Raw genomic sequence first — 12416 nt, forward strand, 5'->3', positions numbered from 1 at the left:
GGGAGGGACTCTGCTCTCACCGACTGCCATCAACATGCTGGCTGAAGCGGGGCGTGTAACGCTCCCCCTGCTCATCCTCATCCTCCTCGGGGGGAAGGCCATACGGGGGCTCCAAGTACAGGCTGTCACAGGCCTGGCGGCACACTGACCCCTCGCCACTCTCCGCCTGTCGCCGGTCCACGCCCGCTTTTCCGAGGCTGGGAGGCACGGAAGGAAGGGGCTTGGAGACGCCGACTGACGCCTTGCTGTCCATCTCGGCATAGTCAGCAGGTTCCTGCGGGCCACATCCAGTAAAAACTGGTCACCTGGTGCCCAGGGTGCCCTTCCACATCCCCAGTTTGGCAGACAGGGCCACACCTGTCAGATCACTACCCTGTGGCATACGTGGGCAAAAAATGTTTGTGGCACCCCTGTTCAATGCCTCCACAAATTACACACAGGGGATCTTAGCTGTACCCCAAAAACACCCTGTGATCTCCTTCTGGGGTCACAACTACATCCAAGAGGCTCTGAGCCATGAGGCCTCACGGAAGAAGGGGGGCAGAGCGGGACAGGTACAGCACGGTGCCAGCACAGCCTGCCGCAGACACGCACAGCCACATCCCAACTGCTGTCCATCACCACGCCCTTGCGTACAGGGTTGGCTCCATGGACGACAGTGCTGGGGCTGCTGCTGGCGGTGGTGCTGGAGCTGGAGCGCAGGGCAGGGTTCTCCTGAGCGTTCTCGCCATCAGGGCCAGGCTCCTCCACTTCCTTCTGGTTCTGCAGCTCATCAATCGCCACCTCACTCGCGTCCCCCAGCGCTGCGTGCGTCAGAGGGTCCACATCTGCCGAACCCGAGGGATGCAGGTAAGACAGCCTTATCCCCGAGCCCTGCCCGCGCCGGCCCAGGTCCCCAGGCACACTTACTGGGAGTGTCGCCATTGATGTCGCATTTCATCATCTCACTGACGAAGTCACCAAGCGAAGAGTAAGAGGAGCTCGAGTCGTCATAATCCACACTGTCGCTGCCGCTGCCAAAGAGAACACAGGGCAGGAGGAGTGGGAAGGAAGGAGACAGAGACCAGATAAATAATTTGCAATTAGAACACTTCACTCAAGACCAGGAGAAAGGAAAGCCAAGAAAAACAATTCATCAAAATATAACGCAATGCCTGGCACCACTGCCTGTGAAGTTCGATCTCCTGTGTGCTGAGGACGGGCCAGCAAGGTAGGAGGGACACTCACCTGTCGTCAGTGGGGTCGGAGTCCGAGTCGCGCTCTGGTGGCACACTCAGCGCCTCAGCCAGCTGAGAGCTGCCATCGTAGACTCGGTAGTAGATGGGCTGCAGCTGGTGGGCATACCACTTGGGCTTGTCGCCAATCAGGGCCGGATCAAACATATCTGTCCCAGGAGGAAGGGGAATAGTTAGCAGCCAGGGAAAAAAGGCAAACGCACAGAAAGTAAAGCAGGAGCCAGCTGTGGTGGTGCAGGCCTGTAATCCCGGCACTCTGGGAGGCTAAAGCGGAAGGATTGCACATTCGAACCCAGCCTAGGCAATGGGGTCCTTTGCAAAACGTTCTCCCAAAAAAACAAAAAAGGCTGAGCGTAGAGCTCAGTTCAAAGGCGGCCCTGGGTTCAGTCCTCAATATAAAAATCAACAACAACAGCTTGGGAAAAGTCTAAAGTAAAACAGGCATGGGAGGGCAGGTCAAAGATTAGCGCGGGAATAAGCAAAGGGACCGGCCCACCTGGGGCCGCCAGAGGGTGGAGGGGACTCACTGTTGTGGATTCGCTGGAAGGCATAGTTGGTGGGGTTGAGGATCCATTCTCCGAAGTACTCCACAGCCTGAGTCCTGGCCAATTTCTCGGCAAAGGGAGTCTGTCGGGGACGCGAGGCTAGAAAAGAGCCGGCTTGGAAGGCCACCACGGGCCGAGGGAAGAGCCGCAAGGTGCGCGTGTGCATCTGGAAGCCCTGCAGCACGTTGGCGGAATTGAAGAAACGCACCATGGCCACTCTGGGGGAGAGGGGACGCGAGGCGGGGTGAGGTGTGTGCGCTGGGGGATAAGCACCCCGAGAACCAAAGTCCTCAGACCACTTCCCACAGCACAGGCTCCCGCGGGAAACAGCCGGCACTGCCCCCTGGGGCTGTCCTGAGCTACTTCTCTTTGCTCTGCTAAAGTAGAAAACGTAACCAAGTATCACACACGTTTCACAGATGAAGCAAATGTGGCCCAGGGAGACAGTCTGCCACACAGCTGAGACAGCAGAGAAGCAGACTCAGGAAGCCGTGACCGGGTCACCCACTCCGTCTCACCTGGTGGCGACATCCACCGAATCCACGTCATTGCCGTAGATGAGCGGGTTGAACTCGGTGGACGGCGTGGACTGCAGGTCATTAGAAGGCCTTCCCAGGAGCAGCGGGATCTCCTGGCCCTCGTGGAATTTCTCCAGGTTGAGGATAGGCTGGGTGTTGAGACTCATGCTGGCCAGGGCCTGCGGAACAAGAAAGCCCTCACTAAGGCAGACTCCTGGGTCAGCGAGCCACTCTCTGCGGCCATCGGGAGCCTCCGAGAGTCTTCCACATCGCACTCTCTGACCAGGAAGTTCTCAGCGAAGAACAGCACTCACTTGCAAATCACGGCCAACCCATTCCGGGGCCTGCAACTTTGGAAAAAAAAAAAAAATCCAAATATTCTGGCCTACACAACAGTCTGAATATGCAGCTCTTCATGTTTAAGCCAGTCTGGCTCAGGGCAACCTGACAAAAGCTGGAGCTCACAGCAACTTCACCAAATCTGAAGTCTGGAACCAGAGCTTCCAATTTATTTGAGTCACCAAGCGTTTTCCACATTGAAATCTAGATGAAAAAGTAAGTAACTGCAATGTAAAAAACAGAGCTTCTTGGGTCAGAAGGGATGGGGGCCTCGTGTACGCGGCACTCACAAACTAAACGAGCCCCTAACAGGCTCTGGGGGGCAGCGTGGAGACCCCTGGTGCAGCTGAGTGCTGCTTCTCAGATATGAGTGAGCCCCGGGGTCACCCGGAGCATTACCCAAATGCAGGTTCTGATTTCGCGTGTGTTTTCAACAAGCCCAGGTGGGGACAACGCAGCCGGTCCGTGGACCACACTTTGAGAAGCAGCGGTCAGAACAACGCGCCCAAGGGTCTGCGCACCTACAAGTAGACTAGGGAACTGGCATCATTTCAGATCGGCCTCTCCCTCTCATCAGCTGTACTTCAGCTCCAGCGGGAGTGGAAACAGCAAGTGAAGGCGGCGAGAGAGGTCTCCGAGCCTGTGATCTCGCCACACTCTGCAGCACAAGACGCCACATCACACGGGACGTGACGAAACAGGTGAGAGCCAGAGAGGCGACGTGAAGTGACCCGTGTCCCATCCCAGAGATGCCATCTAGAGGGACTACGGGACTCCGCACAGCACGCACACACAGCTCCTAAGACCCTTCACGCGGGAGGAGGCCCGTGTGTGCTGCGCTAGGGTGGGGCGGGGAGCAGGCCTGGCCCAGCTTTACCTTCAGGGACTGTGGTCAGCGTGCAAAAGAGGAAGAAAAGCAGCAGGCAGAGGGAAGGAGACATAGAAAGTATTAAAACGTTTTGCGTACACGTCCCAGCTCCCCACGAGGAACGTGATCAGTGTGCACTGCACACGTGCACACTAAACTAGAAGTTAAATGGGAAGTGTAAGTACAAACAGAAAAACTCACACAACACTCAACTGCCATACTATTATACTTGGGATCAGGCTATGTGTTTTTTCAAAAGTCCTCTCACATGAGAGAGATGTAGCAGCTAACCTTTCAATGTTACAGATGAGGAAACTAAAAAACAAACAACTGAATTTAAATCTCAAAAAAAGAAGCACCGAGCGTGGTGGCCCATGCCTGTAATCCCAGTACCTGGAAGGCTGAGGCAGGAAGACTGCTGGGAGTTCAAGCCAGCCTAGGTTACATAGTGAGACCCTGTCTCAAAAAAAAAAAAAAAAAAAGAACAAAAGCAATGAATGAAAAAACGGATGTGAGGGATCACTCAGAGAAAGTAAGTCTGAGGTAAGGATTCTGTAGGGACGGAGAGAACATCTGACGCCATGAAGAACAGCGGACAGGATACCCAACAGAACGGGAAGGGCTCTTTCCTATGGCATCCTAAGTTTTGCCGGGCGTGGTGGCACACGCCTGTAATCCCAGCACTCTGGAGGCTGAGGCAGGAGGATCGCTGTGAGTTCGAGACCAGCCTGGGCTACAAAGTGAGCTCAAGGCCAGCCTGAGCTGCATATCAAGACCCTGTCTCAAAAAGACAAAAAAATAAATAAATAAACCTAAGTTTTCCAGGGTGATGGAGCCTTAGAAAGATTCTTTGAGGGCCTGGGATATAGCTCAGTGGCATAAGCACTTGCCTGGCAAACCTGAGGTCATGAGTTCCGTTCCCGGTACCCCTCCCCCACAAAAAAAAGAAAGAATCTTTGAGATTCACCTGCTACGCCAAATTGGGGTACATCTCTTAAGCCCACCCAAGATAAAGAAAATGGAGTCCACTTGAAGTCTGGAGGAAACCACTGTCCTACAGGGACCCCACAGCGCCTGTTCCTCCCGACTCTCCTCCACCGCTCACCTACCTGCTTTAAGTGTTTCTTCAGCTCTAAAGATTCTGGCTCTGGTAGGATGGGCAGCGTTTCTGCATTGGTGGGGGCAATCACCTGCACCACAGGAAAGACAAAAGGCCTGACCTTACATGACTGCGCAGGACTTTCACTTACAGACGGCCAGCTAACAAGAGGACGATTTTACACACACACACACACACGTATCATATACGATATATACTTCTAAGTGTTATGACATACATTTATATGCACATGCATACACATAATACACATATATGTTTTAAAGGAAATATGCATGAATGCTACTGGTGACCAGATAATTGGATTACAGATCCTTCTTTACACTTATTTTCCTCTTCTAAAGTTTTACAGTGCACACACAGAAGGGCTTTCTACTAAAGCTTTAATCCATCACACTGCAAATATTAATTTTTTAGAAGTCTGTCTTGGAAGCATTTTTACTGGGAACCATTCCTCAGTAGAAGCACTAGGAGATGGTATCCAGTGGTCATGAACCTACGGCACACGTGCCACAGCCAGCTGCTTATTATCACTGAAAACGCTAAAAGGTTCGCCATCACTGATCTATACCAGAGATAATGATGCCACAGAAGTTAACTGCCCTAGTGCTGTCAGAGAAGATGCCAGGGGAGCACTTAATTCCGGCAAAACCAAATCCTGCTAATTCTTTGAATACTCACAAAGAGCCCATCTGGCCAATAAAGTAACGCAGCATTAGAAAGAGTTACTTCAAAGTCTCAAAAGAGCAATCGTCTAGAAAAACAGGCTATGCAGGCTTGGGTCTAGAATACAGTCCCATTCCGGACCCTCCAATGCCTCACCCTATTGCTGTCTAGATCCACCAACCACACGTCGTCAGGCATCTTGAAGTCGAGCTTGTAGAGAAAGAAGCTGGCAGGGACCCCAATGATGTATGGGGTTGGCGCCAACAGCAGCTGTGGGAAGGACAAAGAGGATAAGAAACAAATACCAAGCCTCCTGGGAGCACTTGGCCAGCCAGGATTTTTCTAGATAAGGACATGCAGAGCCACAACCCCTTTCTAAAACCCTTGAGGCTGAATGTGTTTCAAAACCAGGCGTTTTTTAGACACTGGAAAGGTAACACAACGCATCTTCTGTATGTTCCACAACGTACAGCAGTGTGGTGGAGGCCATAATCACTCACCATGACTAACAACACGGATCACTCCACATCAACTGGATTTTGCAAACACGTCATGGTGGCCTGAGGCCAGTAGTGACTCTCGCCTTCTGAGGACACTGAGTCTCCTCCCCCAGGAAGAGAGGGGACAAAGGCAGAAGATGCCTCGGGACGCACCTGCTCCGCCGATGCCATGCAGGTGGGAAGCAGTGGGATGACGGGAAACATGTACTCCAAGGGGTAGATCATGGCCACGAATGCCATCACGGACATGGAGAGCGCGTTGTAGTCTCGGGACTGCAGCACTACCTGTCAGAGCCACACCAGACTGATCACTTGACAGCGCGAAGTAAGGTCAGCCAGAAAACACCTCCCACGCTGCAACTCAATGACTTCTTCTTTGCAGCACCAGGGATTGAACCCAGGGCTTCATGCGTGTGAGCAACAGCTCTAACCCTGGGCTACTGCGCCAGCCTTCTAAAAATTTTGTTTTCAGACAGGGTCTCACTAAACTGCACAGGCTGGCCTTGAACTTGTGATCCTCCTGCCTCCCAAGTATCTGAGATTACAGGTGTGTGCCTACTGCATCTGGCTTACAATTCAGTTTTTGTCTCACCAAGTCTACAGCAGCAGCTTAGTTCCCACAATACCCCTCCCTCACCCCATGCCTTCCCATACAGCCCAAGCACTGAGTAACCTTCCCTTGCTACCTTTCCACTCAGTTTGCTCCATGTCCCAGGGTCAGTCAACAAGACAGAACTACTGGTATTTCCAGAGAGTGGGAGCAGGATAATTCCACTGAGCAGCAAGCCCTCTGAATACATCCCACATGAGACCAGTAACTGCATTAACCCACACTGCTGAGTACCTGCTATTACCTGGCATTGTGCTACCTCCTAGACATAAAAGAAATGAAAAAGATGCAGCTCCTGTCCTCAAAGAGCTCAGAAGCCAGCCCTCCACGCTGCAGGCTGTGCCCGCGTACCTTGTGCTCCAGCAGGATGCAGGTCAGCACCTGAAGACACGCGTCCACGCCCAGCAGCTCCAGGGGCAGGTGCAGGGGGAAGTCCACCAGGCTGAACCGAGATGGGTCTGGCAGAGCAAAGGTCAGCGGGGGCTGGAGCTCCTGAGGGAGGACCTCGACGTCCACTCGCTTCTGCCCAGAGACGGGGACCGGGGAACGCAGCAGTCGATAGATCCAGGCCTCGATCTCGCGGAGGTCGTGCAGAAGGGCACTCGACTTCTCCTCCACCAGCAGGGATCCTGTGAAGATTCGCCACATGGTGTCCCTGAGGAGCAGAGAGCAGGAGTCAGACACTTGGGCAGCAGGAGCTGAAACCAACCGCAACGACAGGAAAGAGTCTCCTGGGCCAGGGATACAGCTCAGCAGCACAGCCGGGCAAGAGTGAGGTCATGAGATCGTGAGGTCGTGAGTTCCATTCCCAGTACCAAAAAAAAGAAAGAGTCTCCTTGGGAGAACTCATTCTCCAAGCTGAGAGGGGACCAGAGGGTTCACACGGGAGCAGGGACAAGTGTAAAAATGTGGGTGTGGGCCGGGACAGTGGTGTATGCCTGTAATCCCAGCTATGAGGGAGGCTGCGGCAGGAGGGTCACAAGCTTGAGGCCAGCCCAGGCAACTTAGCAAACCCTGACTTAAAACAAGGCACGGGCTGGGGTGTAGCATTATAATGGGAGGCCCAGCTCTGCAGCAGCCTTTTTCTTAGCCAGGGTGACCATGCATCAACAAGTCTAAAGGCCCTCAGGCTATGGAGGACACGTCCCCCGCCCCTCACAGCCATCTCTACGCGCTTCCCACCCCCTCAGCTGGGAGCCCGCACCTCTGGACGCCTCTTGGGATGCCCAGCTTCTTGCCCAGCAGCCGTTCGCTGCAGCAGTCCACAAGTCGCTTGAGGGTGTACAGACACTCGCGGAAGGTGGAGAAGAAAGGGTAGTGGCTAAGCACGCACAGGGACGTCAGGGTGCTGTTGCGGGACCGGCTGCCACCCCTGGCCCGGCGCTTGGCCCTTGGAGACTGGGTCACATCAGGGGTGGAGTCGGCACTGGGGGGCTGCAGGGATGGGCCACTCTCCGAGCTCTCGGGGGCCCCCTCTTCTGAGGCCCCAGCGGCACGGGTCCCTTCCTTCCCACGGGACCCCGCTGCGCCTTCCCCTTTCTCTTTAGGCAGCCGCTTCTGGAAGGAGCGGTAGAAGTTGACACAAATGCCATAACGTGTGACTCCAGTGTCCTTATCCGTGAGGGTGAAGACGAAAGAGGTATCATCCCGCAGGCTCATGCGCCGCTGCCGCACGCTCAGGCAGCCCTCCGGCTGGCAGAAGAACACGACATCCGGCGGCAGGGGGAACTCGGCATGATCCTCCAGCGGGTAGCGCCGCAGCAGCTCTGGCGTCTGGGCTACACTGTCACTGCTTGGGTGCCTGAGGACAGAGGACAGAGACAGTCAGCAGCCAGCAGGGACAGCACCCCTATCAAACTGTGACTTCAGGCAGCGCGTATAACTCCACATGCTCTTCTGGATAAAGGGGCCTAACTGGGAAGTGTGAGTACTTCGAAGACACCCATCCCCAAAATTCCGCCACGCCAGCAATCACCAATACCTGCAGCTGATTAGCACCTCTCCAAGTGTGGAAGCTAAGGAAGTACCAGAAGAGTGCAGGTAGGCAGAGAAAGCATGAAGAGCGTATGTGCTAAAAAATCACAAGGATACTAGGAGCAGAGTTTTGCTCTGCCTCTGTTGAGACTCACACTCTGAATCCACCCCACAGTGCTGCTTTCCCTTCTGGCCTCGATGCTCTCACTGGGGTAAAATACTGGAGAGGAACGAGACAGGCACAGCCACATGCAAACAGGAAAGGAGAACAACCGCAGTTTGGGGACTATCCCAGGTAAGGCAATGAATGGTCTCTTCATAGTTACCTGGCACCTACAATCACGAGATAGTCAAGTAACCGAGGACAGAACTTCTTCTTTTGCACCATGGTTCCAGTTCATCAGTTCATTTCAGAGAAACTTCAAGCAAGGAGTCAGAGATCCCAGGAGGAATTCTGATATTATCTGAAAATCCAAGGTTAGTAGGAAAAATGTACTGATAAGATCCACGGCTGTACCCAAGGGAACCATCCTTCTCAACTCCATCCCAGCCCGGAGCACAGGTCAGAGGCCTCGACTCTCCTACTAAAGATAGGAGAACATGACACCTTCCCACACTGTAGGTTTATCAGCTCCGAGTCAAATATCAAGAAGCAGAATAAACCGGGCATGGTGGCACATGGCTATAATCCCAGTGGTCTAAGAGGCTGAGGCAGGAGGATCATACAAGTTCAAACCCTGCCTGGGCAACTTCACAAGATCCTGTCTCAAGAGTGAAAAATAAAAAAAGGGCTGGGGGTGTTGCTCAGGACAAAGGCCCTGGGTTAAATCCCTAGTACAAAAAAGAAAAAAAGAAGTAGGGTAAGAAGCTATGGATTTAACTCAGTGGTAGAGTTACTGGTTAGCATGTGCAAAGCCCTGAGTTCAGTTCCAAGCACAGGAAATACAAATAAATACATAGATAGGCAGATGGATAGGTAGATAATGGTTCATCTCCCCACCCCTACCAACCTAGCTCATTTCCAGCCTAGACCCTGAGCTCTGCTCTGGAAATGACTTCGTCTTGGTTACCATGACTGAGTTCAAATTAGTCACTTTCAGAACGCTCCAAGAAAGATCAGGACCACACCAGACTCAATCAGCATTACCTGCCCACCTAGGTCTAGATGAAACCTATTCCAACAATCTGCATTCAACTTGGCAAGGAGCTACCACACAGACTGTCCAGTTAATTGCACCTGGACAATTACAACAGCTGGCCGTCTAGTACAGGTGATGTCGCACGGAGAACGCCTGTGTCCCAACTGCCTCTCTGAACCACTTCTTCGCCCCCTTCAGGCAAGGGTCTCAGCAGCTGCTGCTGTTAGCTCTGCCCTTGGTGCTGAACAAACAGTTCTCTATCCCAGTCTCGGGACTGGAGTCAGCAACTAAGAGCAGAGTTTTGGGTCAGATATACACATGAGGGTTCATCCCACTCTAACTTACAGACATTATGCATTAGGCACAGAAATATTAGGATTCCTCCCAGGACTGGGAGAGGAGCTCAGAGAAATTTCTAAACTATAGTCCTGGAATTAGGAAAAGTTTGCAGGAAATTATCTCTTATTTCCTACTAGATCTCCCTATACATGTATTTCTCTGAATAAAGTGTTTCATTCCACTATGGGGCTATTTCCAGAGCTCCAGAATTTTGCCTCAAAGCTCCATGCAAGATCACATTGAGACACTGTTCCCAGAGAGTCACACACACACACACACACACACACCCTTGCTTACTGCTGTGTGCACGCCCATACTTATATGCACACAAGTCCTATTTGACTTAGATAGTGAGTAGAAGTTCTGTCTTTTCTCTCCCCTATTTAATACCAAACAAGAACTCTTTGCAGCACCTCTTGTATCCCAGCCTACTGCTCCCTCTTTTCCCTTGCTCCCAATAGAGGACCGGCAGGTAATAGGATTCAATGTTGTCTCCATAGCGACTCAGGCACCCAGCACTATTTATAGCAGAGCCACAGCCCCTCCTCTCCCTGGTGACCACACAGTGCTATCGGCTTCTACTCCGGAGTCAGCCGGGGCCCTAAACCTGGATTTGCCTGTCCACCACAGCACCCACTGAGAACTAGGTTCCTTCTCCCTCATCTGCCGCGAGTTTGCACTTGGTCCCCATCCTGGCTTTTGATAGCAGCATCTCACCACCAGGTTTCTGAGCATGTCACACATTCACTCATTTCTGGGATCACCTTTGTTTAATGACCCCAAACGGTCCTCTTGTTCTCCTAACTGCTAGAGTCATGTGAGACACCATTACGGATGTGGCCAGAATAAAAAAGGGAGAGAACCGGGGAAATGAGATGGGATATGGGTGAAAACATAACTTGTTCCATTAAAAGATTGTATAGAAAATACCTAAAGTGAGAGCCAATGTATCTTAAAGTAAAACAATTTATAGGAGCAGAGCTCTAGGCTAAACCTTGAAATGTAGGGCTACACTGAGAACCAGGAGCGCTTTCTGGCTAAAATCTCAGCGATCAGGCCAGAGGCATCTCCTACTAAAAAATTAGGCACTGGGACCTCTCTATCCTGGGATGCCAACGCCTCTCCACTGAGGACTATCTGACAAAACTCATTATCATGTTTTCTACCATCCTCATCTTCCTCCAGAGCCACAAGGACCCCACCATCTTGTGACTCTCCTAGCTACAAACGGCACATTTTTTGGCCACAATTTATATCTCATTCATAGCCATTACCTTCAGTTATTCAGACTGCAAGGATACGAAGGGCTTTTCTTCTTGTCTCCTCTTTCCCTTTCCCATTTCCAGGAAGAATCAAAATCCTCTAACACCACCTATAACTCACTGTCATCAAAACCAATCAGGCTGACTGCCTCCTCCTTCGACCCTGGTTTACTTAATGCATGCAAAGCCCCTGACTCTTATCTCTATATAGTCCAGAGCATCAAACTCAAAACGCCCACTGTTCTGAAGTCTCAAATCAGCATCTACATCTCAAATCTACAGACCTTTACGTTATCTATGCCTTTTTTCAGCCTACGGTGGCCAGGCTAACCACCCTTTTGGATCTGTCCCTTCTTGGGGCAGCATCTCATAGTAAAACCACAGGAACCCGGGTGCGATATGACATCTTTGCTGACGCGAGCACCACGGGAGGCTGTCTGTCCCTCCTCCCCCTCTCCAGGCAGTGACCTTGCAAGCTCATCAGCACAGACTGGTTCAGCGTGGAGAACTCAAGCGATGAGGCCGGCGATGGGCAGGGTCGGGGAAGAAAGAAGAGAGGGCAGAAGGAGGAGGAGGAAGCGATATGCCCGAGGATGGACCGCGGAGCAGTCCCAGGAAAGATGACACAGTGTCTCCACTCGAATCAGCTTTGAAGCACCAAATTAATATGGTCCTCTATACCCTAACCCGAGATGTGGTCCTCTGTACCCTAACCCCAAACACAGCGCCGCACGCAAAACGCGCGCACGCCCGTGCACACGCGCACCACACGCCCTCCGGGCGCGGTGCCGCCTGCAGCCGGTGGCCCTGGCTGCCCACCTCCTCACCTGCTGGACAGTTCCCCGCCCCCGCCACAACCCGCGCCGCGCGCCCGCCCGGGGACGGAGCCGAGCTGAGCCCCTTCCTCCGCCGACCTTCCACGCCCCCTCGCTCCTCCGCGAGCCCCTCTTCCTCTGAGCGCGCCCCCTCCCGGGGTTCCCTCGTACCCGTCCAGGGCCCCCTACTCGCAGACCCACCTGCCTCCCGCGTCTCGGGGACCCGCCGGACTGCCGCACTGCCTCCGGCAGGCAGCGGGCCGCCCGTCGCTCCCCCGTGCGGCGCCGAGGCCACCGGGCGCCAGTTCCGCGTCTGCACAGGGGGGCGCGTACCACTCGGACCCAGGGCGAGAGGGGAGCCCGAGGGGGTCGGGGCCGTACCATCCACCCCCGGGGGGTGCACCGAGCCGTGCGCGAAAGGTGGAGCCGAGCGCGAGAAGAGCGGCTGCGCACCTTAGCCGTGTGGGAGTGGGAACACGGAGCGGAGCG

The 12416-nt window shown here is 53.3% G+C and overlaps 1 protein-coding gene across 22 annotated transcripts in view; it reads right to left on the reverse strand.

The window, feature by feature from the left end:
* Window positions 1-12412, reverse strand: part of Madd (MAP-kinase activating death domain) — a 37233-nt gene extending 24821 nt beyond the window's left edge. For 9 of the 22 annotated variants that reach the window (XM_005383986.2, XM_005383987.2, XM_013513917.1 and 6 more), the window contains exons 1-13: window positions 12129-12411; window positions 8699-8836; window positions 7603-8199; window positions 6750-7053; window positions 5942-6073; window positions 5445-5558; window positions 4615-4695; window positions 2299-2477; window positions 1763-1998; window positions 1228-1384; window positions 910-1013; window positions 637-827; window positions 21-274 (exon numbers count right to left, since the gene is read on the reverse strand). In XM_005383986.2, the coding sequence (XP_005384043.1) occupies window positions 21-274; window positions 637-827; window positions 910-1013; window positions 1228-1384; window positions 1763-1998; window positions 2299-2477; window positions 4615-4695; window positions 5445-5558; window positions 5942-6073; window positions 6750-7053; window positions 7603-8199; window positions 8699-8760 (2411 nt within the window). In that variant the 5' untranslated portion in view covers window positions 8761-8836; window positions 12129-12411. Of the gene's footprint in view, window positions 1-20; window positions 275-636; window positions 828-909; window positions 1014-1227; window positions 1385-1762; window positions 1999-2298; window positions 2478-4614; window positions 4696-5444; window positions 5559-5941; window positions 6074-6749; window positions 7054-7602; window positions 8200-8698; window positions 8837-12128 lie in introns of all 22 variants that reach the window. The other 13 variants (XM_013513912.1, XM_013513916.1, XM_013513911.1 and 10 more) reach the window with 3 other exon arrangements.
* Between the last annotated feature and the right edge of the window lie 4 nt (window positions 12413-12416).

Source organism: Chinchilla lanigera, unplaced genomic scaffold (assembly GCF_000276665.1).
Source record: "Chinchilla lanigera isolate Chin_1 unplaced genomic scaffold, ChiLan1.0 scaffold00021, whole genome shotgun sequence".
Lineage (NCBI taxonomy): Eukaryota > Metazoa > Chordata > Mammalia > Rodentia > Chinchillidae > Chinchilla > Chinchilla lanigera.